The 23,611-nt window shown below is 40.7% G+C and overlaps 1 protein-coding gene across 9 annotated transcripts in view; it reads left to right on the top strand.

Annotated features, from left to right (window-relative positions):
- PLCB4 (phospholipase C beta 4) overlaps positions 1-23,611 on the top strand; it is a 198,813-nt gene that overhangs the window by 13,346 nt on the left and 161,856 nt on the right. For 5 of the 9 annotated variants that reach the window (XM_062610270.1, XM_062610280.1, XM_062610251.1 and 2 more), the window contains one exon: positions 5,657-5,716. Coding sequence is in view for 4 of the 9 variants with exons in the window: in XM_062610235.1 (XP_062466219.1) it covers positions 2,683-2,752; positions 5,657-5,716 (130 nt within the window). In the remaining 5 variants the exon portion in view is untranslated. Of the gene's footprint in view, positions 1-2,341; positions 2,753-5,656; positions 5,717-23,611 lie in introns of those variants that run through there. The other 4 variants (XM_062610218.1, XM_062610242.1, XM_062610235.1 and 1 more) reach the window with 3 other exon arrangements.

Below are 23,611 nucleotides of genomic sequence, written 5' to 3' on the forward strand. Positions count from 1 at the left end.
ATCTCTGTTTATTACAGTGTAAATTTTGCTTTTATGCTTTATATTATTCAGTGACTAAACGTGTTTACTTTGAATGGGGTATGTGTTCTAGTTGGGTAGAGGCAGAATAAAAGTGTGTTTAAGCCAGTTGTAATTTAATTTCAGCTCTGTACATTTTCTTGAGACAAGGGAAGCTGCTGGCATTTAGGCCATGCAGTGCATTATGAAGTGACTACCAGTCAGATTCTCCTATAAAGTGGAAACAAATTGGAAAGCAGAGTGGCAAAGAGGAAGAGAGATTTGTATGAATTAAGTCTGTGGCCTGTGGTTTGCTATCCTCTGTTGCTTTTGTTGATAATGTCTGGCTATGTAAACTTCTTCCCACCACTTTCTTCTTGAACTTGCAGCAAAGCAGCTTTGTGTGGTGTAACATCTGCTAGCATAAAAATGGTTGTAAATATACTGCTGCATCTTCACCATGCAGCTCAGCAGAAAGGAGAGAATGGATGGAAAGGAGTGCTCTCTAGAAGCACAGATGGCTTTAGTAATTAATAACATTTTGTAAAATAGCTTTTTTATTTTAAAGACATAATGTAATATGATTGCCAAAAAAGGGATGGTATGAAAAAGCTGCATCTATTTGTTACATTTGGAAGAGTTTGATGCATGAAACTTTCCTGGAGGAGCACACCTAATCAGCTGTGTACTCTCCCATGTGTTATGGGACAAAGAGGTTGGGATGAAGTGGCATGCCCATTCTGCATTATTTTGCTCTGTGTAGTGTATCTTGTATCATAACTGATGTGTAATTATCTTAGTAAATATTCAAGGGGAAAAATAAAGCCGCTTAATCCCTTTTTCTTGCTGTTATGGAGGATTGGGATAATAAAAGCACAGATCAGAACATGCTGTGTTGGAGTTAAATGGCAAGCAGCAAACTCACGGTTTCTGGAAGGTGGGGTACATGCACAAAAGGCTGAGCTGCAGTAGGGTTTCTGTGATGACTCTCAGCTTTCCCTAGAGACCTGAGATGATTACTTTATATCTACATTAGTGATGTAAAGTGCTGGCAGCTGGTAGCTTGTGGGCCTGAAAGGGGTATCCATCCTCTTCCCATCTTTTCACCTGCTGCATATGTTCGAGGCCAGGTTGGACAGAGCTTTGGGTGACATGATCTAGTGTGAGGCGTCCCTGCCCATGGTGGGTGGGTTGGAACTAGGTGATCTTGAGGTCCCTTCCAACCTAAACTAGTCTAAGATTCTGTGTTCCCCAGAGCCTGCGTTGGCTGGCCTGGCTGCGTATTGGAGTCTAGGATTGCCCCTTCATTTCTGTTTTGTTTGGATTGTGGTGAGCATCTCTTGGTAGGAGTGTGGGTTTTAATGAACTTAATTTCATTGGCCTAAGCAGAGTAAAAGCATTTACCCATAATTGACCTGGATTCTTTGTAATGCTGTAAATGAAGTCTTGGATTGTTAATGCCTTTATCAGCAGTGAGTAATTTCATAGATTGAAAACCTCTTAAACCGCAGCACAATAAATTTAGTTCTAGAGAATTACTAAAGATGACTGTAAAAATAGAATGCCTTTTTAATATTTTCTCCCTAAAAAGTTTACCATCCTAAACCACAGGTAAGATACCGTCAGGAGCTTTAGGATAGTATCAGTGGTTACATCCAAAATACCCTGAAATTCTGTGAGTCCAATGGCAGATTGTGTTTCTTAGGCCTTTTACGCTCTCATGCTGCTGAGAGTTTGTGGTAACTTTATTGTGCAAACACTGCTGCTGTTTATTGCTTGGTGTAAATTATGTGGTTTTATCATATAAATTGGCTCACTGTAAAGTCTGAGATGTTGTAATTTACAAACAATTTTGGAGGGTGTACTTAAATGTTACCGAGTTATACCTTTCAGAAAGTAGGATTTCTGGACTACAAATTGTTGGGAGTGTCTCTGGAAATAGTCTGCCCAATTCAGAAATTCAGTGTGCTGAATCTTGCTCAGCAAGCACCAGGAAGTACTTCCTTTTCAGTTTAGCTTTATGCATCCTGGTCTGAGTGGAGAACTCTCTTGACTCAGGCCTGTGTGGCTGGAGTCAGATGCAGGTCTGGTAGTTAAGGGTGTAGGGTGTGTGGCACCAGCAGCAGCTTGTATGCTTTTGGTTTTTTTGGCTGACTTAATTCAGAGAAGTTTAATGCAACATTCCTTAATAAAACCATATGTGGTTTATGGATATGATTTCCATCATGGTATTCCTTTGGCAGAAATGGATGAAATGTTGTTTTATTGCTTGATTTATATTTTCTTACTGTTTCTGAAGTTACTGACCAATAATTGGTTGTGTATTTAGCTGCTGCTTCTGTCTGTGTCCATGAATCCTGCTGTCAAGTTTTCATTTACTTGGGATAGACAGCCATCTGCCCCTGTAGTCAGTGCCATCCAGAGCAGTATTGGTGCAGAGAAGATGCAGTACTAGCTGGTAGCTAAAGAGGCTGCTGATCTTGTGGATTAGTATGTGAAATGTTCCAGAAAGATATGCCAGAGGCTCAAATTATGTAATGCTTTGAGCAGGAAGCCACTAGTGTGTCACCAACGACAGACTGTCCCTGGCAAGGCTCCACTCCAGGAAGGAGCTGAGGTTTCTCAAAGGCTTCAGATGAGGATGAATGATGTGACAGCGTGGCCCTTGCTAGAACAGCTTGCCCCATGGAAGGCAGGAGCTGGCACTCTTGCTGTGTGCTGGTAGGAGGCAGCGTGCTGACAAAATGTTGTTCTGGTAAGCGTGGTTTCCTGCCCACAAGTGTGTACCAGCTGGTACCATCTTAGCAAAGACTGTAGTGTTAGGGTGAGAGCAACTTCTTTCAGGTGTTTCTGGTTTGTGTGGTGGTTTTGTGGGCTTTTTGGGTTGGTTTGTGGGGATTCCCCCCCCCCCAAGATCCTGAAAAAAAATTCCAAAGCAAGAAAGGATCTTGCTTAGAAACCATGTGTCCAGGCTGCTGTATTTGGAATTTAGCTCTGAAAAATGTTAAAAAAAAAAAGTCTAAAAATAACAAATAGATAAACTATGGTTGATGTTCCTTTTTGGCACAAAATGAGTGAAGATTTGATAGGTAATGACCGTTTCAGGATGTATTGACGGCCTAAAATTGTCATGTGCAAATTGAGATTCTAATGGTCTTTTCTAAATTGGGTGCTTTGTACTTCACTTTTAATTAGGATCATTCAAAAGGTCTTTATAGGAATTCTAAAGTTTCGGCCTCCCAGTGGGTAACTCTGGGACATGATCTTCATCCATAGCCAAGTGCCTATAGATGGGAAACAGCTACAGGCTTCTAGAAGTGTGTTCCTGTCAGGTCATTCTCCCTGATCATTCCAGAGAATGAAGCAAAAAAGAAACTTGTATGTTAGATCCCTGTTGAAGTAAGCTTCTTTTCTGCTTTAAAATAAACAGAAAATCTGTTGAGAGGCCCAGAGTCTGGATGAGGGCTGCCCATCCTTTTGAAGGATTACCGTGATTTAGCTGGGGGTTTTGAAGTCCTTTCCTAATAGGTTACTAGGGGGTTAAGTCACATGGAGAGAGAGGGAACCCGTAAGGTGTATTTAAAGTGGGAGGAAAGCTCAGGTGAGTAGTGAAGAAACAATCTTGCCTTCCTGAGCAGTAGTTAATAGTGAACATTGGGTGCTTCAGAATGTGATGCCTCAACATCTGGTTAGGTGTTCAGTTGCAGCTGAGATCCTGCAGTGTCTATCTAGTTAGGTGCTAAGGAAGTGAGGAACATGATGATCCTCTGCAAGACAAGGTACTTAAGACCACATCATTCATTCTTTAAACATTTATTTATTTATTTATTTATTTGCTTTAGAATAAGAGAGACATGAAAATGTGTGTGTGTGTGTGTGTTCTCTGTTTTTTGCCTTTAGGACTGTAGTACAAAGGATAAACCTGACGCTGCAGCTGCTGTCCGTTACACCATCAGTAGTTAGGTTAGTGTTAGCTACGGATTGCTTAGTGCTTCTGCCTCTGTAACTGAGACTTGACCCTGGCTTGAAGTGTTTCTCTCTAAGAATTTTGAGTCTCGCTACCAGGGCCATTGGAGATTTTGAACCCATACAAGCTTCTGAAGAAACTCGTAACCGGTGAAAAGACAATGATTTTTGGTATTCGAAAGAGATATAAAAAGAAAGAGATTATTTTTTTCATTACATTGATGAGATTGTATTCAGCTGTTTACATGGGACATGAGAAATAGCAGAGCCTAATGGCAGTTTTACCCAGCAAGCTGTAAATGATGAAAATCATTTGAGAAGCAGGTTCTGTTTCTGTCACATGCGTTAGGTGTGGTAGGATGCCACTGATTTCACTGGTGCTGTGCTGGATTTTACACTGATGTAACTGTGTTGAAATGTAACCACATTCTGCAAGAGAACAAAAGTAGGAGGTGTATCTCTCATCGCAGGCTGAGAGTAGCTTGTATGGTTGAAAATATGGTTTTGTAATGCCTTGTTTTTCCAACACAAACATGTTTTGAATAGTGAATTTATTTTAGCATGAGGTTGGCTTTAGTTGACCCCATAAGTAAGTGTAAGGACACCTTTGTGTGTAGCTGTGTGGTGGTGGAGACCCAGGGATATTTTGTCATGTAATTATGAGCTACTGAGGCCAGTCTGAAAGTGCATGGGCAAAATGAGAGAGTTCTAGGTGTTGGGGAAAAAACATACAAAACAAAGGCACTGTGTGGTGTACTAGAAGAGAGTCGTGTCAATATTTAGTGAGAACAAAGTTATCTAGCCCTTGTCCTCTCAGTTGTTATTTATGTTTTGGAAAAACTTCTGATTTAATAGAAGTGTTTGGTAACTTTGGGAGCGCTTGACAGGACAGGAAACTCATCTCTAACTGATCTCATTGCTGTAATTGTGATTGCTGTGGTTCTCAGTCCTCTAGTGCACTCCTTGGGGTGTTTTACGTGCTGTGAGTTTTTGAGGCAAGTGCTAGACCTACAACATGCTCTGGCCTCTCTTGGCTGAGACACTTTGTTTTCTAGAACCTCTGTTTCTAATCTTGCTGAGGCTTTCTCTTAATTCTGTTTTTCCTTCTTAATGGTATGAATCACTTCAGTCACTTGTACTGCCCAGAAGTATGGAAATGTCAGATGTCAAGAGGTTGCCAACCTCTTCCCCCACACACACACAGAAGGCAGAAAACCAGAAGTGGACATCGGTGAATTAGATGATGCTTTCACCCTTCTATAGTGTTGGCAAAAGCAATGGGGGAAGTATGTTTTAGTACTAATTTACTTTTTACCCAAAGCTGGGATAAGAAAGAGCCCTGATCATATATCTCAGAATAAAATACATGTTTCTGCTCTGGTCCTGACAAGCTGCTCCCTTCTTGGCTCCCATTGTATAGTTTTAAATGCTTGGAAGAATAGGTTAGTTTCTCCTGCAGCTGTTATGCTTTTGTTTAGGTAACAAAGACGGAAAGCAATTTCAAAATGAAATGAACTTCAGACAAAACCACACTGAGCTGGCAATACTTATGCTTGCTATAGTGTACACAGACTGATCAGTAAGGAGTTGTTTCTGGGTGAAAAAGAAGGTCTTGAAGTAGTTCACTGTGTTTGTATCAGGTAATTAAATACTAGTATGCACAATTAAGGCTTCTTTTTTTTCTCCTTTTTAGGGAAGGAAGGACATTCTCTACAATGGGAATTTCTACAGAGTGATTTCTGGTTTTCAAAAGGTATGTGTCTTTCTGTTCATCTAACATTTGGATTTTTTTATAGATTATTTACTATTTGTCTAAAATATGGTTTAATATTTCAGCGCAGTGCTATCAGTATTAGAATGAGAAATGTGCTCTAAAAAAACAACAGTTGTGGCTCATGAGAGGGGAGAAGTTATTAGACGTGTAGGTCATAACTCTGCAAATGCAGAGTGTACTGCGCTTTCCAGAAAACCAGATCCCCTGACACTGAGAAAGAAGCATGTGTGTGAGTGACAGAGACAGATGGGGGCATTTTAGGTCCTCAGTGGTCTTGTCTTTTTGCAGTAGCCTAGCATTCTGGGAAGTACAGGTGAGTAGGAAACTCACCCCTTCCCAGCCTCACTAAGATATAGCGAGAACATGGAGCTATTCTTAAAACAGCAGCAAAGGTAGTTTAAGTGCTCCATTCTCTGGTTCTAGCAGATTCTTCTCACCTCAGATTTGTCAAGAGCAGTCACTTGGGTTTAGTTTGTTTGTTTGTTTTTTTGTTTTTTTTTTTTTAATACTCAGAGTTAGGTCACTTGCAGACCGGTTTACATTCACTTCACACGTACTCCTAGTCTGAGTGTAGCTTTATATATGCCACTGGCATCAAGGATTCTTACCCTTCTGGCTTCTGCTGTCCGAAAGCTGCTTTTCCTCCGGAAACACCAGACTGCCACAGAATTTCACTTTAGCATCCAGGCCTTGAGCAGGCTCGAAAGGGTTTGTTGTGAGGCAAATGATTAGTTTCTCACTAATCCTGAGTGAGACCTCAATCCTGCCCTGTTGGTCAAACCATTCATTCAGTTTAGCTTAAGTGGGTTCTTTGCCAGTCCTTTCTGCATAGGAGGAGAGCACTGCCCATGCAAGTGAAATGCAGAACGTGGTGCACTCTTCTGTCTACAGAACCTTTTATCAGTGATGATGATGAGATGATGTATTTACTTTTTGTTGATCATGTAAGAATGTCTCCAAATTCACATCAGAATTCTCCACTCCTCTAGAGGGATCTTTGGCAGCAAAATTTCAGTGTAGAAAGTCACCAAAGAGCATGGTTGCATTGGTCTTCTAGAATCTTAGGAGCAGTTTTACAGGGGTTGTAGGCAGTGCTTTATTTATGTATAACCTTGGCATTAGTCATTAAAATGCACTTCTGTTTTCCTTGGTTTTCACCACTTGATCATTGGTCTATCTCTGTGCTGTACACCACAAGGATTTGGGAATTTGTTGCACTGTGACCTGGTGTTCTATCACAATCAGTTTGTTTGTTTGTAACTGATAAAAATAATTCTTCTGTGGGCACAAGTACAATTTACTAAAAGAACTAAGAAAAACTTAAACCTACCTTGGCCAGAAATAACTTTCTTGGAAAGTAGAAACTTCTGCAAATATTTCCTTGGAGTGTAAGTCTGAAAATACAGGTAGTGCTGTTGTGGCTCCACTGGATATCTTGATATGGTCCCTGATAAGCATAGCAATTAAGGCATTTTTGTGTGGGTATTTCCCACCTGAGCTGAATTTTCCTCTCTTGCATCTATTTTGGCTGGGAATCCCACTACTGTTCTTTTAATCAGGTCCATTGAATCCTGCAGCCAATCTGAATCTTTATACATGTTATCTCTAGCTTCTGGAAATTGAGTTCTTTTAGGTCTGAGAAGTTATCTGCTGTTTGTAAGCAACATACATAGCTTGCTTAGGTGGAGTGCACACTGAGTTTCCCTTCAGATGGACAATGTTTTCTTTTGAAAAGTTCTCTTAGCACATTTCTAGGTCAGGAATGCTTAAAATACCTTCTGTCATTAAAACATGGAGTAAACAGTATAAAATAAAAATAGAGAGGCCAAAGAAAAATAAATGAGGCTTACTGCATCCAGATGAAGCATTGTTTTCCAAACATTCCCTGTTGCTTGTGATCATGTAGACTTCATACTTTCCTTTGAAAGACTGTCCTGTTTCATCACAGCAAAATCCAGTGGTGGGTAGACTGCTTGGTAAGAGCAGAAAGTATACATTGGTGAAGGTCTTGGACTGAGAAGGGTTGGTGGTTCAGAGAGGAGGCAGAGCTCTGGGAGTACACCTAAAAAGCAAATGATAAGAAAACCATAGGGATAATTTATGGCTGTGGTTATTGTCTCAGTTGTCAGGTTCCCTGTAGTTTCATGTACATTTGAACTGATGCTTCTGTTACAGAGCGTAGTCCCCACTCTCACTCCCGGCCTCTTAATTTCTTGTCCCTGGATGTTTGTTCACACCAAAAGCCTGTGTAAGTAGTGAAGCTGATCTAGCTAAAAAGTAGATCTGCTAACTGCAGTTCTAAAAGGTTGGTTTTAAGCCTCCAGGGAGACCTTTTTACAGGCTTTTGATATTTAAGGGGGACATAAAGAAAGATGGGGTCAGACTTTATGGTAGGGCCTTTTGCAGTAGGACAGGGGTTAATGGTTTTACACTAAAAGAGAGTAGATGTAAATTAAAAGGAAGAATTTTTTTACAATAAAGGTTATGAAACAGTGGCACAGGTTGCTCAGAGAGATGGTAAATGCCCCATCTGTGGAAACGTTCACCGTCAGGTGGCATGGGGCTCCGAACTACCTGATCTAGTTGAAGATGTCTTTGCTCATTGCAGGGGGTTGGACTAAAATGACCTTTAAAGTTCTTTTCCAACCCAAACTATTCTATGATTCTGTGATTTATTTTTTTTTCCAGCTGAATCAGTTTTTGTTTGTGCTGGCAGAGCAGAGGTGAGTGAGGAAATGATGAGTGACTAGGGGATTTCTAGAGAGGACTAATGAAGTTTACCGTACTGCTGCCTTAAATTGGTCATGGTAGGTCTGTCTTATGCCATGCCTGAATCTTCAGACATTCTAATTCAGAGAAACAGAGGAAAAAAATCTTGGCTCCTGTACATTTTGGTTGTACATGAAATGAGTTGTCTTGGGCTGAGAAAGGTTGTTTTCTGTTGGTGTTTAAGTGACTGTCTTGTGAAACTTTCCCCTTAAGATTTATCAGTCAATCCCCAGCAAAGCAAGACTGCTGTGTTTTGAAAAGGTATGGGGATGATCTCCAAGGAACTAAGGTGTGGTGTCATTTTACTCAAAATTTGTATTTCATCAGTGCCTGAAGTTAGAACCTTGTTCTTTTAAAATGCGCAAAACCTGGTCTTACATGTGGTGGTGGGCAATGTGGGAAGAACTGAACACAAAATGACAGCTCGTTTTGTTAGGCCTCAGTAAAACCTGAAGAAAGTTGAGTTTTTGCAAACCACTTTCTTTTGAGCAGGCTCAGCTCACTGAGGCCTATTGGGTTCTTTGCAGTTTCCTCTCATCTTTTTGAGTCACTTTCATTCCTTAGTAGTGAATGAAATTAGCTTCACGAGTAAACCAGAGCACAAGAGTCTGCTCGAACCAGCATGAATGTGTGTCTGGAAGTTGAGAGAGTAGAGAAGACTTGATGAAACTAGTCCCTTTCTAGTTTCTCAGCCTAAACCAAGATGGCATAACTTGGTGCAAAAGTTGAAGGACAGTGGTGGCAGAGATAGTGAAGTGACATTCCTGTGTTCCCAAGGGATTTCTTACTATTAATGCACCAAGATTAGTAGATATTTTCTTCTAAACTGATCCTTCTTCTTATGCTGCTGCATGTTGAGGGCATTCATCTTCATCTCTTACTGCTTTTTGGTGAAGGCAAAGAAAATTACGAAATTACTGCCAGAAAATGCATTGGTTTTGGAAAGTTGGGTTTTGTTTTGTTTTTTCTTCCTGTATTTTCAACTTTAAACCTCAAACTATGGAAAATTTCAGAGGGATGTTTTCTCTAATCACACTTGTGGTCTGGTTCAGAGGAGCAATGCTTGGTTGAGTGTTTAAGTAAACAGATTCTAATCACAGGCAAAACTCTGCTCCATCCTGTGGCTTTCCCAGAGCCTGGTTTTGCTCCAGCGTTAATATCTTCTCTGTTGTAATTTTTTTGCTCTTAAAACAAGTATTGAATTATTGAACAGAGAATATTTGTGTGATGAGTTAGGGAGTCTCCCCTACTGGCAGCTCTTCACCTAAACAAATCCTTTTTGATCATAGTACCTGTGAAAACTGGAATCTGAGAAGGAAGGCATGTGCTGCTCTGAATTGGGAGGATTTCTTGCAGGCAATGGAAATGTCTGTGGCAAATCAAATTTGCATTCAAAACTTCATTTCTAATTGTGGTTATTATGATTTCCTCTTTCTCTGTGTACATCCTTTTAATCTGCTAAGTGTAAATTTTCCAAACTTGACAGGTTGCATAAGCCAGAAAAGTAGGAAATAACTCCCAAAAGAACCGCTGCCAGATCTTTGAAGCACGTATTGAGTTATTGGATCTGAAACGCAGTGTGTAAGAATTGCTTTGCCAAGTTTTGAAAGTTACAGTATGTGATGAGACTGCTGTCTAGTATTTTCCCTGTAAAACAAAGGGCAAAGACAGAAATATGGACTGTTGCTCATTACTTAACGTCACACATTCCACTTTTTCTATGTTTGTATTTTTAACTGTTGTTTCTTCTTTTCCAAATTAATATGACTTGTAAAACATTACATTGAAAAGTAGCAAGTGAATCTACTTGCATTTCATAACTGCTCCTTTTTGCTCTTTGATTTGTACCAGACTGGAAATTTGGATTGTAAACAAGATGATTATGAGATCTCTTGCAGTCTGGGTTAGCAGTTGGGAGCACCTCTGGAACTGCTGTACATGTTAAATTCTTGTGCTGATACCATAGACTGGCAGAGTCCTTTCCTCAGGTATTTGTACAATTGGAAGACTTTGACCCTTTTTACTTCTTCTGGCATGATGATCAGACTCTTCTCAAAACAAAGGAAAGCAGTACTTCACTTACCTCTTTAGATCAGGTCTAGGTGGTCAGATCTGTATGTCCAGCCCCTGTCTGTGAACAAGCAAGTTGCTCAGTCTGACAAAAATTCATTCAGTCACTCTTGCTGTGCTGTATTTTAGGCTAGAGAAAGCAACCCTGTCTTTCCTTCTTTAGAGACCTTATGGGAGGACAAAAGCCAGTTAACATAGCTATTAAAATATTTGTGGCTTGTATTTGGTTTGAATTCACCTAGGCTGAGCAGCTCTAAGAATTCAGTAGGCCCCTTCCAGCAGGATGGACAGGCATGCCTGCTTCATGTTAGTACTTGGTTACTCTATTCAAATGATTCCTGAACCTTTCTCATTGCAAACTAAATAGTTTTTAGATTTCACTTATTAAGGTGCACTTTTGCACATACTGAGCCATATATGAAAGCAGTTTATCTCCTCTCTGAAGGGCAGATCAAATATTCTTCAATACCTGAGTTACAACGAGGGAAGTTTTTGATTCAGATGAACTGGAACTTGAGTTTGCTGAATTTGAAGCTGGTATCCATTTTCTCTTTAAAAACGCAGTTCTGCCTGCCTCAGCTCTGTAGGATTTGTATCAAACACTGGCATGGTGTTTGGCTGTAGCTGTGTTGGAACTAAGCAAGGTGAAATCTTGAATTGGACATGGTGTCTTTTTTGTGTAAATGCATTTGGTTTTAAGGATGTAGGTGAGCAATTAGCAAGAGATTCTGAAAATCTTTAAAAGATAAAACTTCAAGTGTTGCTTTGGGCTTCTTTTAAACGTGACTTCTTTTGGTTTAAGTGACCCTTTTCTACTTCTTAATACAGCAATTTGTTGCCTGGACTCCATAATGATTTTTTTTTTCTTTGTAAATCGTGTACATACAGAATCATTGAACGGGGAGTTTACTCTTGTGAAATATTAAACAGCTTGAGGCAGTTTTCAGGTCAATATTTGTAAGAAACTCAAAAGCTTTTCTTTCTGTCATCGATATACCAGCATGGAGGGCTTGCTATTGTCATGTAGAATTTGGAATCAGCTTTTTCAGTATTCATAATCTACTCTCCTGTGTTAATCTACACAGGAAAAGTGAATGTAGTAAAATAGTTTTACATTGACTTTAATGTCCATTTCATCTTGGAATCAGAGAATCTTGTGGAGGTTTGCACATTAGCAAGAACATAAAATCAGGCCCTAAGAACTTGTTTCGAAAGTGATTATGGCCAAAGCAAAGACATTACAGCAAATGCCTTTTAAACACAAGATGATGATGTAGTGTACAGAATGCCTGATCAGTGAGAGCTGGCATTTCTTTTACTCTCTGCTATGATTCTGCAGCCTACCAATTCTGTCTGTTCATCCAGTGGGATCCAGAGAAAGCTTTAAAAACCTGGGCTACCTATGAAGAGATTGCACTCAACATTCTCCCAAAGCTGCATTTTCTGGAAGGCTTCCTTGTTTGTGTGGTATGGTTTCACTGCTGGAAAAGATACTTTGTAAACTAAATGCCTGAGGCTGGTGCTGCTAAAACACACTCCTACTCTGGCAGTCCTAATGTATGCATGCAGAGCTGGGTGCACGGAGTAGTTGAGGGTGTGTTGGTGGGAAGGCAGTTACCTTGTCCTCTGTCGGATTATTGTGTTCAGTTTTGTCTGGCTGTACCTCCTCTGTCCTTTGTTGGTTCTGTTCCCTAAAGGTACACATTGGCTGCAGCACCTTGGCAGCAGGTTATACCAGATAGCAGGTGACAGAGGAGCAGGAAATGGTGCCATTGAATTAGCTACCTGTTGTACTTGTGACCTCAGCACACTGTACTGCAGTCAGTATCATAAACCTAAACCATATGCTCTGTGACAGTTTATTGCTTGTCCTTATCTATGATCTTTGCTATGCTTTTATTTTTCCTTGTGTCCAGAACACAAGGAGCTTATTTCTGTGTCTGCCTATTTTTGCTGGCACTTGACTCAAATTCCTACTGTTTATATCAAGTCATATCAAGTGGCTAAATGTTAAGACACCTTCCCACATGTGTTAGTTTACTGGTAGGGAAAGGGGAGCATTCAGTGGAAGTGCTGTATTTAAGCATTAATCAAACGTTTATTGTTGTTGAATGAAGATAGGCTGAGAAAGTTGGGGCTGTTCAGCCTGGAGAAGAGAAGCTGTGTGGAGACCTCATAGCAGCCTTCCAGTATCTGAAGGGGGCCTATAGGGATGCTGGAGAAGGACTCTTCATTAGGGACTGTAGTGATAGGACAAGGGGTAACAGGTTCAAACTTAAACAGGGGAAGTTTAGATTGGATATAAGGAGGAAATTCTTTCCTGTGAGGGTGGTGAGGCACTGGAATAGGTTGCCAAGGGAAGCTGTGAATGCTCCATCCCTGGCAGTGTTCAAGGCCAGGTTGGACGTAGCCTTGGGTGGCATGGTTTAGTGTGAGGTGTCCCTGACCATGGCAGAGGGGTTGGAAGTAGATGATCTTAAGGTCCTTTCCAACCCTAACTATTCTATGATTCTATGAATGACGTGACAAGGATGCAGTTGTGTAGGTTGTATTTCATGGCAGTGACAAGCTTTATGAGTATTTGGAGAATGGCTTTAATTAGCCTGACTATTGATAGGTGTGTTCATGTTCTCAGTGTACATCAAATATAGCATTTTTCACCAACTTATAATTGGCAGTTTCCCATAGGAAATAATCGTTATTGGTGTTAGAGAAGCACTTTGTATCTATCACATTTGGGAAATGAAAGTTTTGCAAAGGTCAGGATAAAGTGTGCCCCCAATTATGCTAATAAGTCATAGCACAAATGATCCACTGGAAGGTTTAATAGCTTGCTGAGTCCTTTTTAGATTTTCGTAGAGCAGGAAGTATTAATATTACATTTTGACACTGTACAGAAAGGTGAAAGAGAGAAATATTCTTCCTCTAGCTTCTAAAGTTTCTTCTCTCTACCTTTTTTAGTACCTGAATTCTCTTAGTGATTTGAGGGTGTTGAAATGTTGGATGGCGTTTTGTTTTGTAGTGTGGTTTTTTTTTGTGGAGTTAAGTTTTGTTTTGGCTATTTTAAGAATTCATTTTAAAACCATTTTGTTCCCCTTCTTCCCTGTGAAGTCAGTACCTTTAAGGAGCCCAGAGCTGCAAAAGGCACCAGGTTTTGACGTCTGTGAATATCTGTGTTTTATTTGGATTTGACAATATAACAGGCTTCGAGCCCTTTGCTAAACAGAACGTGCTAAAATATTTTAAAATAATATACCTTCAAAATCATAGAATCATAGAACAGTTAGGGTTGGAAAGGACCTTAAGATCATCCAGTTCCAACCCCCCTGACATGTGCAGGGACACCTCACACTAAACCATATCACCCAAGGCCTTGTCCAACCTGCTTTTAAACACTGCCAGGGATGGAGCATTCACAACTTCCCTGGGCAACCCATTCCAGTGGCTCACCACCCTCACAGGAAAGAATTTCCTCCTTATATCCAATCTAAACTTCCCCTGTTTAAGTTTGAACCTGTTACCCCTTGTCCTATCACTACAGTCCCTAATGAAGAGTCCCTCCCCAGCATCCCTATAGGCCCCCTTCAGATGCTGGAAGGCTGCTATGAGGTCTCCACGCAGCCTCCTCTTCTCCAGGCTGAACGGCCCCAACTTTCTCAGCCTGTCTTCATACGGGAGGTGCTCCAGCCCCTGATCATCCTTGTGGTCTCCTCTGGACTTGTTCCAACAGTTCCATGTCCTTTTTATGTTGAGGACACCAGAACTGCACACAATACTCCAGGTGAGGTCTCACAAGAGCAGAGTAGAGGGGCAGGATCACCTCCTTTGACCTGCTGGTCACGCTCCTTTTGATGCAGCCCAGGATACGGTTGCTTTCTGGGCTGCGAGTGCACACTGAAGCCAGCTCATTTTCATTTTCTCATCAACCAGCACCCCAAGTCCTTCTCCTCAGGGCTGCTCTGAATCTCTTCTTTGCCAGCCTGTAGCTGTGCCTGGGATTGCTCTGACCCAGGTGTAGGACCTTGCACTAAAAGCTACTAAAAGCTATTAAAAATCCCCCCGAAAACTAGAGCTTCAAGGCAAACTAAATTTTCATTTTGCTTTTTACCTGTCAAATAACACTTCTATTCCCTTTGAGGGGTATTGCGCATTTGCACAGCACTCCGAAGATGTAACTAATCCATCCAGAAGTTTCCCAAACATCAGAACCAATCTACAGGATCTAATTAGTTCGAAATCATATTTTCTCACTTATGTAACATGTCCACCAGCCACATTTCCTTTGAACCAGAAGGTCTGTGTGGCTTGAAATGGCTCTGTCTTCTTGTAATTTTGTGGCTAAAACATTAGTAAAAGGCTAGATGGAATAATTTACTCCTGAGACTGATTATCCTAATACACTCGCATTTATTGTGCATCCACTGAGTTGTTAAAGAACCCATTAAGAGGGCAGTCTGAAAGCAAACATTTGCAAATGTCTCTAAATTGAATTATAAATGTCTCTGGTAAACAAAATGTTTGCTGCACCATGTCGGTCCCACTTAAAGGTCTGGCTGCATCAGGTACATGTGTGTTGTGACACATTTAGAAAAGATAGAAGAGGCAATGAAAGAAATAGCTCAGATTTACTCATCTCTGTCTATTTTTTAAGTGTAGAAACATTTTTCATTAAACATGGTTAAAATATTCTGTTCCATTTCAGTGTGGTGTTTTCTGTCAGCTTTGCTTCAACAGAGATGCAGATGGTTTATTAGTCTTTTAAAATGAGCTGTAAATGAGGGATATTGGCACGTATGGAAATGGAGTAGAGGGTTGTTAGTATCTCTCATACGCTGATTTTATGAGCTGCGTTAAGAAAGCTGCTGGCTGCTGCTTTCCTGAAGGTGTTGCTTTGCTTCATGCAGCCATTAGGATTACAGCAAGACTATCTTCATAAAATGTCTGTTACAAGAACAGTCCTTCATGCCAATTCTTCAAAAAGCAAAGCCTTTCTCATGCAAACATTTGTGTATTAATTACATTCTGGTGCAGTTGACCCCACTTGTAAATAAAGAGCAGGATGGGAACAAGCTGTTGGTACGCTTAAAGTTGAATCTTGATTATGTCCTCCTGTAAGTATCTTTCTGGTTTGGTCTTTCTTTTTTTTCACGGTCACTTGTGAGACATGCTTAGTGTTAAGTGCATAGGCCCTTAGTCTCTGCTTGCTTCGTATACCGAAGTTCTCTCCACAGGCCAATTACTCTCCTTCAGCATGAACAACCTCAGTTCTCTGAGAGGATATTAGCTCCAGTCAAGCCAGCCCTGGTTTTACCTAGATCATCACTTCTGTGTGAATACACATAATCCTGTGTGGAAGGGATAAAGGCAAATTTGTCAAACTTCCCCGCTAAATGCATGCACACATAATTCCCTAAAGGATTCTGTTTTCTGTAGCCTACCTACAAACTGGGTAGTAGAGTTCCAAACCAAATCCTAAGTTTTGAATTGCAGATACAGAACAGAAGATAAAAATTAGGGTCCAAAAGTACCTGTATTTAGGATATGTCATGAAATACATAGCAGCATTTACAATTGGCTGGATGTGGCTGTCCTTCCTCGGATAGCAATTCATTAAACTTTCAAAATGGTGTGGATTTTATTTCATAACTATGTGAACAATTAAATCTTCTGAAATTTTTCTGCCTGTCCTAATTATTTTCTTTCATGTGAAGCTTCCTAATACAGGTCTCATTGCTGCTCCCTCTGCCAGTGAATCGGGTATATCTCTTGATGGTACTTGCGCTTTTAGATCAATGGGGACAAAGTGATCCAGTTTTTCCTTCCTTCCAGGTGCAATTATGGGTCTCAATATAATAAAAATAAAATAATTGAATATCTACAGAGGTTCCTGCAGCATGTTTTCAATTTAAGTTGGGAAGCTAAAATATCTTAATTGATAATCCCAGCAGGTTTGAGGCTTTTTGTGATCTCTATTTTCTCTCTGAGGTTCTGCATTTTCAGGGTATTGCTAGTTCTGTAAATTTAGCTATCAGTCTGTTGTAATTTAAGGCCAAATCTTTCTCACAGTTGAAAAAAAATCCAGTGGTTTTATTGGAGTAGAATCAGATTTAAGGGGCAGAGCCTGAATAGACTTTAATTGTTCTAATCCCTGGACAGCTTTCCAGCCTGCATGCTTCACAGGCACTGAAGCAGTTTGTATCAGTTGAATCTTCCCTCATGTGAAATATAAAGATGTTATTCATGAGTTTGCTATATAGCCTGCTGAAATCAGAGGGATCAGTTTTTCCAGATGCAATTATGGGCTTTAAGAGAGATATTTGTTGTGATGGTTTGGTGGTTGTTGGTTTTGGGGTGGTTTTTGTTGGTGCTTCTTTGTTTTACCATTCTTTCTCGGGTTTCACTTCAATTTATTTAATTTGGTTGGCAAAAGTGGTGACCTGATGGGGGCTTTTCACAAAGTCTTGCATCTCCTGTGGCAGATTGTGTAGCCTGCACTGCTTTGATAGCATCAGTGTTCTGGTGGTTGTTTTCTAAGTAATGCTTTGTTTTGGTGCTTAAGTATCTCATGTACACATGCCCCTGTAAGCATGTTTGTCTCTTGTACTGGTGTTTTTACTTTTTAGTCCCCTGTCAGTCTGTCAGTGACGGGTCCAGTGGAGACGGCACTGATCTGTGAAGCAGGAATAGGTCACTTTTGTCCAGTGGCTGATCTTGGCTTGCTCATAGTGCTTAGGAACTCTTCAAAGAAGTGTGTCCCTCTATCTGTCAGCAGAGCAGTTAGCACAGTGCAGTTGGGATCCCTGTTGGTACCATGATGTACTTTTGCATTCCTGGTGTTTGCTGTTGCAGGAGCCGTCCTGTTTGAAATATTCTTGCTGTCAGTTCCTGTTTTCCTCCCAGTTGCATTAAGATTGAAAGAAAGCTGGAAAAACAGAGCATGTTCTGGTACAATGATGTACTGGTACAATGTTGTTCTGGTGTCCTCAACATAAGAAGCGCATGGATGGAGCTGTTGAAGCAAGTCCAGAGGAGGCCATGAGGGTGATCAGGGGATGGAGCACCTCCCGTATGAAGATAGGCTGAGAAAGTTGGGGCTGTTCAGCCTGGAGAAGAGAAGGCTGCGTGGAGACCATCTGAAGGGGGCCTATAGGGATGCTGGGGAGGGACTCTTCATTAGGGACTGTAGCGACAGGACAAGAGGTGATGGGTTCAAACTGAAACAGGGGAAGTTCAGGTTGGATATAAGGAAGAAGTTCTTTACTGTAAGGGTGGTGAGGCACTGGAACAGGCTGCCCGAAGAGGTGGTGAATGCTCCATCCCTGGCAGTATCAAGGCCAGGTTGGACAGAGCCTTGGGTGACATGGTCTAGTGTGAGGTGTCCCTGCTCATAGCAGGGGGTTGGAACTGGATGATTTTAAGGTCCTTTCCAACCAAAACTATTCTATGATTCTAGGTTGTGTCAGTCACAGTGACAATTCTTATTCACTGAGCAGCCAGTTGATTTTTTTAAGCAGGCAGGAGCTGGTGTTCTCACTGTAATTGTACAGAGCAGCTTCAAAAAGTGGCAAAATTAAATTTGTCAGTGAGCTAATACCGAAAGAAAAATGTAGTGGAAAATGTGGCCGTTGGCAGAAGAGAACGGGTCAAAGGTTTCTGTAAATTGAACACATTAATATTTCAATATCTTAGGGATATGAAAACGTGTATCTCAGATCTTATTCTGAATTTAGTATGGCTGGAGCTAGTCTTGCTGTTACTTGCTCCATGTGGTTGGTGTTACAAGAAATAGAGTCATATTATAGTTGGCTTTTCAGTAACAGAGCCTTGGATCTGCCCTTTAACAGAAAACACTAGAAACTGGGAAACTCTATCAGGCTCTTTTGTCAGGTGGAGGTTTGTGGAGAGTGATATTTTGTTGTTTTCCATACATGTGTAGAATGACAATGTGAAGCTTCTCTAAATAGTTCTAATACAAAGGCTAAGCAAGTTAGAAGTCGTCACGTGCTGTCGAACCAAGCAAATGATGTGTCCCCTTTATTCCCTTTTTTTCTGTTACTGAGACGATATTCAGAGGAAATAAGTGAACACAGTATGTATTTGCTGCTGTAGCAACAGATGAAAATCCCTGATCCTAACATGAATGGGAACTTTGCTGTTCTAGTTTGGGATGCCAGGATTTTACCAACTGTGCCTTAGACATACAGGCTGCAGAAATTAAAACTAACTAAAAGTTAATTCCAGGTTACCATTAGTGAATGCAACTGGAAGTAGTTCTTGGCCTTTTCATGGATAATGTGCTTTTCATCACAAATGGATTCTTCTCTCTTTTTTTTCACTGACCACATGCAATCCACTGCTGCTGCATAAACAGTTGCTCAGCCCTTTCTTGGTGCAGTGTTGTCCCACAGTGTATTTCAAGTGTATGAACTTGCATTCTGTCTGCAGAATTATGGGAAATGTTAAAAACAGCTCCAGGGGTTCAGTGAATTAAAGCATTGCTGCAGAACTGCTGAATAACAGGGTAGAGCAGCACATAGGTAAACATTGGTTGGACTTGATGGGGTAGATACGTTGGGCCACAGCAGGCACTGTTCAGAGCTAAATTAAAGGACAGCAAAACACAGAATTCCTTCAGAAGTCCAAGGCTTAATTCTGATTTTGTTTCTGGAGGCATAAAAACTGTATTCCATACCCAGAAAAGTGGCAATGAAACAGCATTTGTTGCCCAGTGCCAGCTAAATGCTGCAAAAACAAAACCCATGTATCTTACAACTCTTGAGTTTCACTTTTCTGCTGACATTAAACATACAAGTGGTTTTAATGTATGGTCTAAACAGTGGCCTGTACTGTTTTACAGAAACAGTAGAGGGAGGGATCACTGGTTTAATGTTTTTTCCTGTTAATGATTTATCTTTCTTAAAAAGAACTCAAACCAGAACACACAAAAGTGAAATGGAGAGCTTTTTGATCCAAGCGATTTCAAGTTCAGATTGTCTCGCAGGAGAAAGTAAACTTCAGCATCCTTATTGATAGGAGGAATAAATGCTGGTCTGCAAAGACACTCTCTATGTGTATCATGTGAAGAAAGCTGTTACATGAGGAAAATGTGATATATACTGATTCTATATAGAATCATAGAATGGTTTGGGTTGGCAAGGACCTTAAGATCATCCAGTTCCAACCCCCTGCCATGGGCAGGGATACCTCACACTAGACCATGTCACCCAAGGCTCTGTCCAACCTGGCCTTGAACACTGCCAGGGATGGAGCATTTACCACTTCTTTGGGAACCCATTCCAGTGCCTCACCACCCTTACAGTAAAGAACTTCTTCCTTATATCTAACCTGAACTTCCCCTGTTTAAGTTTAAACCCATCACCCCTTGTCCTGTTGCTGCAAGTCCCTGATGAAGAGCCCCTCTCTGGCAGCTTTGTAGGCCCCCTTCAGATACTGGAAGGCAGCTAATATAATTCATATTAGTTCTCTTTTTTGTTTGTGCTCAACTTCTGTGGGCTTTTGGATGCAATAATTAGGAGAATTTGGGGAACCAGAAGGCATTGTCCTGAATACTTGAAAGTGAATAAACGTGGGAACGGTAAATAAAGATATTGGACTAGAATTGAGCTGATGCCCTGTTAGACAAGAGAACTGTTTTTAGAGAGGTAGTGCTAAGGAGTAGTATGTGGGGAAAAGCAACACTAGTGCCATGGGTAAGCTACTGAATGAAGAGCTCAGGGTGAATCTGACTGAGGTGCTGAGGATAAAGGGCAGTGTGTGGTACTTGACTCTTCCCCTCCAGTGGAGATGAAGACCAGGTGATTTAGCAGGAGGTAGGAACTGTCTGCAATATGGCAATGTCTGTTCTTTGGTCCACAGATGTGTCCTGTGATACACTCTGTGTCTGTAAGCAATGATCTTTTTCTCAAGTCAACAGCATCACAGATGTGCATGTGTGCTTTTCTGTGTGGAGAAGGGCCCTGGGGGTTATTGTGATGCTCTTACCATCTCCTTTGCCCTTCCTTTCTCTTTGCTGACAGATACAAAGGTGGAGATTGTGTCAGCTGCTTCTTTCCTTAGGTTCCTCTTTCTCTTACAGCAGCAGGAAAGGATAGGATGTGCTTTTTCATGAAGGCTTTTCAGATCCTGTGGAGCTAAAGAATGTTTAGTAATCAAAGAGGAAAAGCTGAAAAGTTATTCCAAATATATTTGGCAAATATGCAAGAAAACTGTAGGGCAAGCTTAGCTATCAGAGGAGCTATAGTCAGTCAATTGTTAGCATAAAGGGATCTTGAATAAGTGACTGATTGTTTCCAAAGTATTTCAGTAATTTCAGTGTATGTATTCTAAAAAGCTTCATTTTTGCATCACTTAAAGTACCCCCCTCATAATGCAGGAGAAGGCAAAAGCCTCTTAGAGCCTGGCCATAAGGTTTTTTGTACAAATCAGTTTAGAAAGGAAAGAGAATTTGTCTGACACTGTTAAAATCAGCTTTGTTCTGTAAGCTATTTCCTGTTTGGTGTGTATGGAAAGTTCTTCATCAGTGAAAGGTAAGGTCAGCATAGACACAGCCCACTCCCTAAATAATATTGAGATGGCATTTAATTCTGTACTGAACAATAAACAGGGACAGTCCTGCTTTATTTACATAGAGATTCAGAAATAATTATATTGCCCTTCATTCTTCTAGGTTTTATTAGAAAAGACTTTGAAGACAAATAGAACAGTGACAAAGCTAATAATAGGTCTTTTGTGGAATGTCACTTTTCTTATTTTGCCAAACTAGAACGTTTTTTACATCCTTGCGCTTTTAGGTTGACTGTCTTGTGAAAGTGGAAAAAGGGTTATACAAAGGTTTAATTGACATTTTATTTGTTGATTCAGAGATGCTTGGTTTTTTTTCTGTGAGCTCCATGTATAATCTTTATTCTTTTTAGAATTGAAATAAACTCCCTCTGCTTCCTTTTAGTCACGAAACACCTCTCCAGATGTTCTGTCCAGCTTGCATATTTACTGTCTTGGTGCTTGTGAGTGCAAGTGTGCGTGTGCTTACCTGCAATTGAAGTTCTCATGTCAGTTGTGAAAATGGACTTGGTGTTCCTGGAAATCACAAGTCTAAATGCTGTACTGTCAGGACCCAGGAATGGAGCACATTGTGCATGCTACTTTAACCTAGAGCTTGGCTTTTTGGCTTATTTCCTAGTGTGTATAATTCTTACATTGCTGTGTTTGTTCCTAGATATTTTATACACAGTATTTGGCCAAGTAATTTTTAAGACAAAGTAATGCTAAGTGCAGGATGACAAGTCTTATCTCCAAACCCCTACAGTGCTTCTGGCACAATAGGAACATGTAGCTGTGTTTGAATAATTGAATGTCAGCAATTAGAATCGTTATTAAAATAGGAAGCTACTATGACAGTATTTTCTGCTCGTTGTCTATGCTGTCTGTTCTTCCTGCAAGTGGTATGCTTGGCTGACAAAGCTAAATATTTCTTGCTTCCCTTTGGTGTTGTATTTTATTTCTCACAGTAGTGGCATTCCACAAACGATAATTACCATAGGTAGAAATACAGTCTATTGCAATGCTCTGTTAATCTCGCCACCAAACCCTCTGGCCCTGCAGGAAGTGGGAATGGCAAAGCATTTGTATTCCTCAGGTTCAGTGGGACAATGCTCCCCGGGGTGATTGTTCTTACCCTGCAACCCTCCCACTTCTTTTCACTCTCAGCTTTTGCAGTAGGTGCTGCTGGTGTGCAGCAACATTGGGAATGGGCTGAGGTTTCTGCATGGGCTCTGGGTGGGAAATTCAGTCTTGGAGGCAAGGCTGGCCAGGAACTGGGCACCAGATTTTATGCAGTGCCTCTGTGCTGTGGGAGTGCATGGAGGCACCAGTCTCGCTTTTGGGGCAGTTCTGAGCATTAGGAATTAAAGTTATACTTCCTCTCTAGATATCTACTGTGTCTTCATGGGAGAGGAAGAAGACAGTGGAAGAGCATGAGCTGGCCTGTCTGAGGCTTGGTATTTAGTGATCCTTCCCTACTCTCCCAGTAACTGCTCACAGCTTCCCTAAACTGGGGTAAATTTCACTCATAGTGAGAAGGCATGAGCAGCAATACATCCATCCCCAAGCCCTGCGGCTGTTTGGAAATCCCTGCAATGCAGTATGGTTCTGGATTTCCTTCCTCTCCTTCTCTAATGAAGGAGGGATTCACCTTTTCAAATATAGAGCAATAACCTTCCTCTCCTTCCTGCTGCTTCTCTCAATTATCAGGTGTGCACTATATCTAGGAATCTAATTTTAAATTAACTTGTCACCCTACATCCCATCTGTAGGGCTTTGCAATTTTAAACCAATTGCCTTTGAGGTGACTTTATATACTGTTCCATTAACATATACATATCAATTCTAGGGCACTTACAGACTGCAGAATAAAATCCCCTCTTGAGCAAGACATTTGCAGAGGAAAGAAGTAGTTTGGGTTTGATTGACTGTAGAATGAGAGCTGGGGTATGTTAAAACCTAATATTGAGTGGGGCTGTTGAATGATTTAAATAACTGTATTAATACAAGACATGTTAGGGCAATTTTAGGCTAGATACCAAGTGTCAGGTGGACTTTTTTTGGTCTTGGTGATATTCCATTATCTGTGGACATTTTAGTACATTGTAGGAGAGTGAAACTCTACTTGTCTCAAATAGTGAATATTTGCCTGACCATCCAAGGTATTGACTTCTCCTTGAAAGCACTTTTATATTAATTTTATTAAGGAATTATGTAAATAAAGTGATGGGAGCTTAGATTGTAGTTGAGACTGTTAAATCCCTAGATCTTGTTGTATATCAGTGTTATTAGTGACGATACAGAGTGAGACTCCTGTGTGATGCTGCTGTGCTCAGACTGTCTCAACTACAGTCCAGAGGCTGCAGTCACTTGAAGCAAGAAGCAGCAATCTATGGTTGAAAACAGCAATATTTAGTTTTATGGTGTAATGCATAGTTTGTGCTTTATTCTTGATCCTGAGGTAAACAGCATTAG

Source organism: Pezoporus occidentalis, unplaced genomic scaffold, assembly GCF_034315485.1.
Source record: "Pezoporus occidentalis ecotype Australia unplaced genomic scaffold, CSIRO_AGI_Poc_V1 ctg10, whole genome shotgun sequence".
NCBI lineage: Eukaryota > Metazoa > Chordata > Aves > Psittaciformes > Psittacidae > Pezoporus > Pezoporus occidentalis.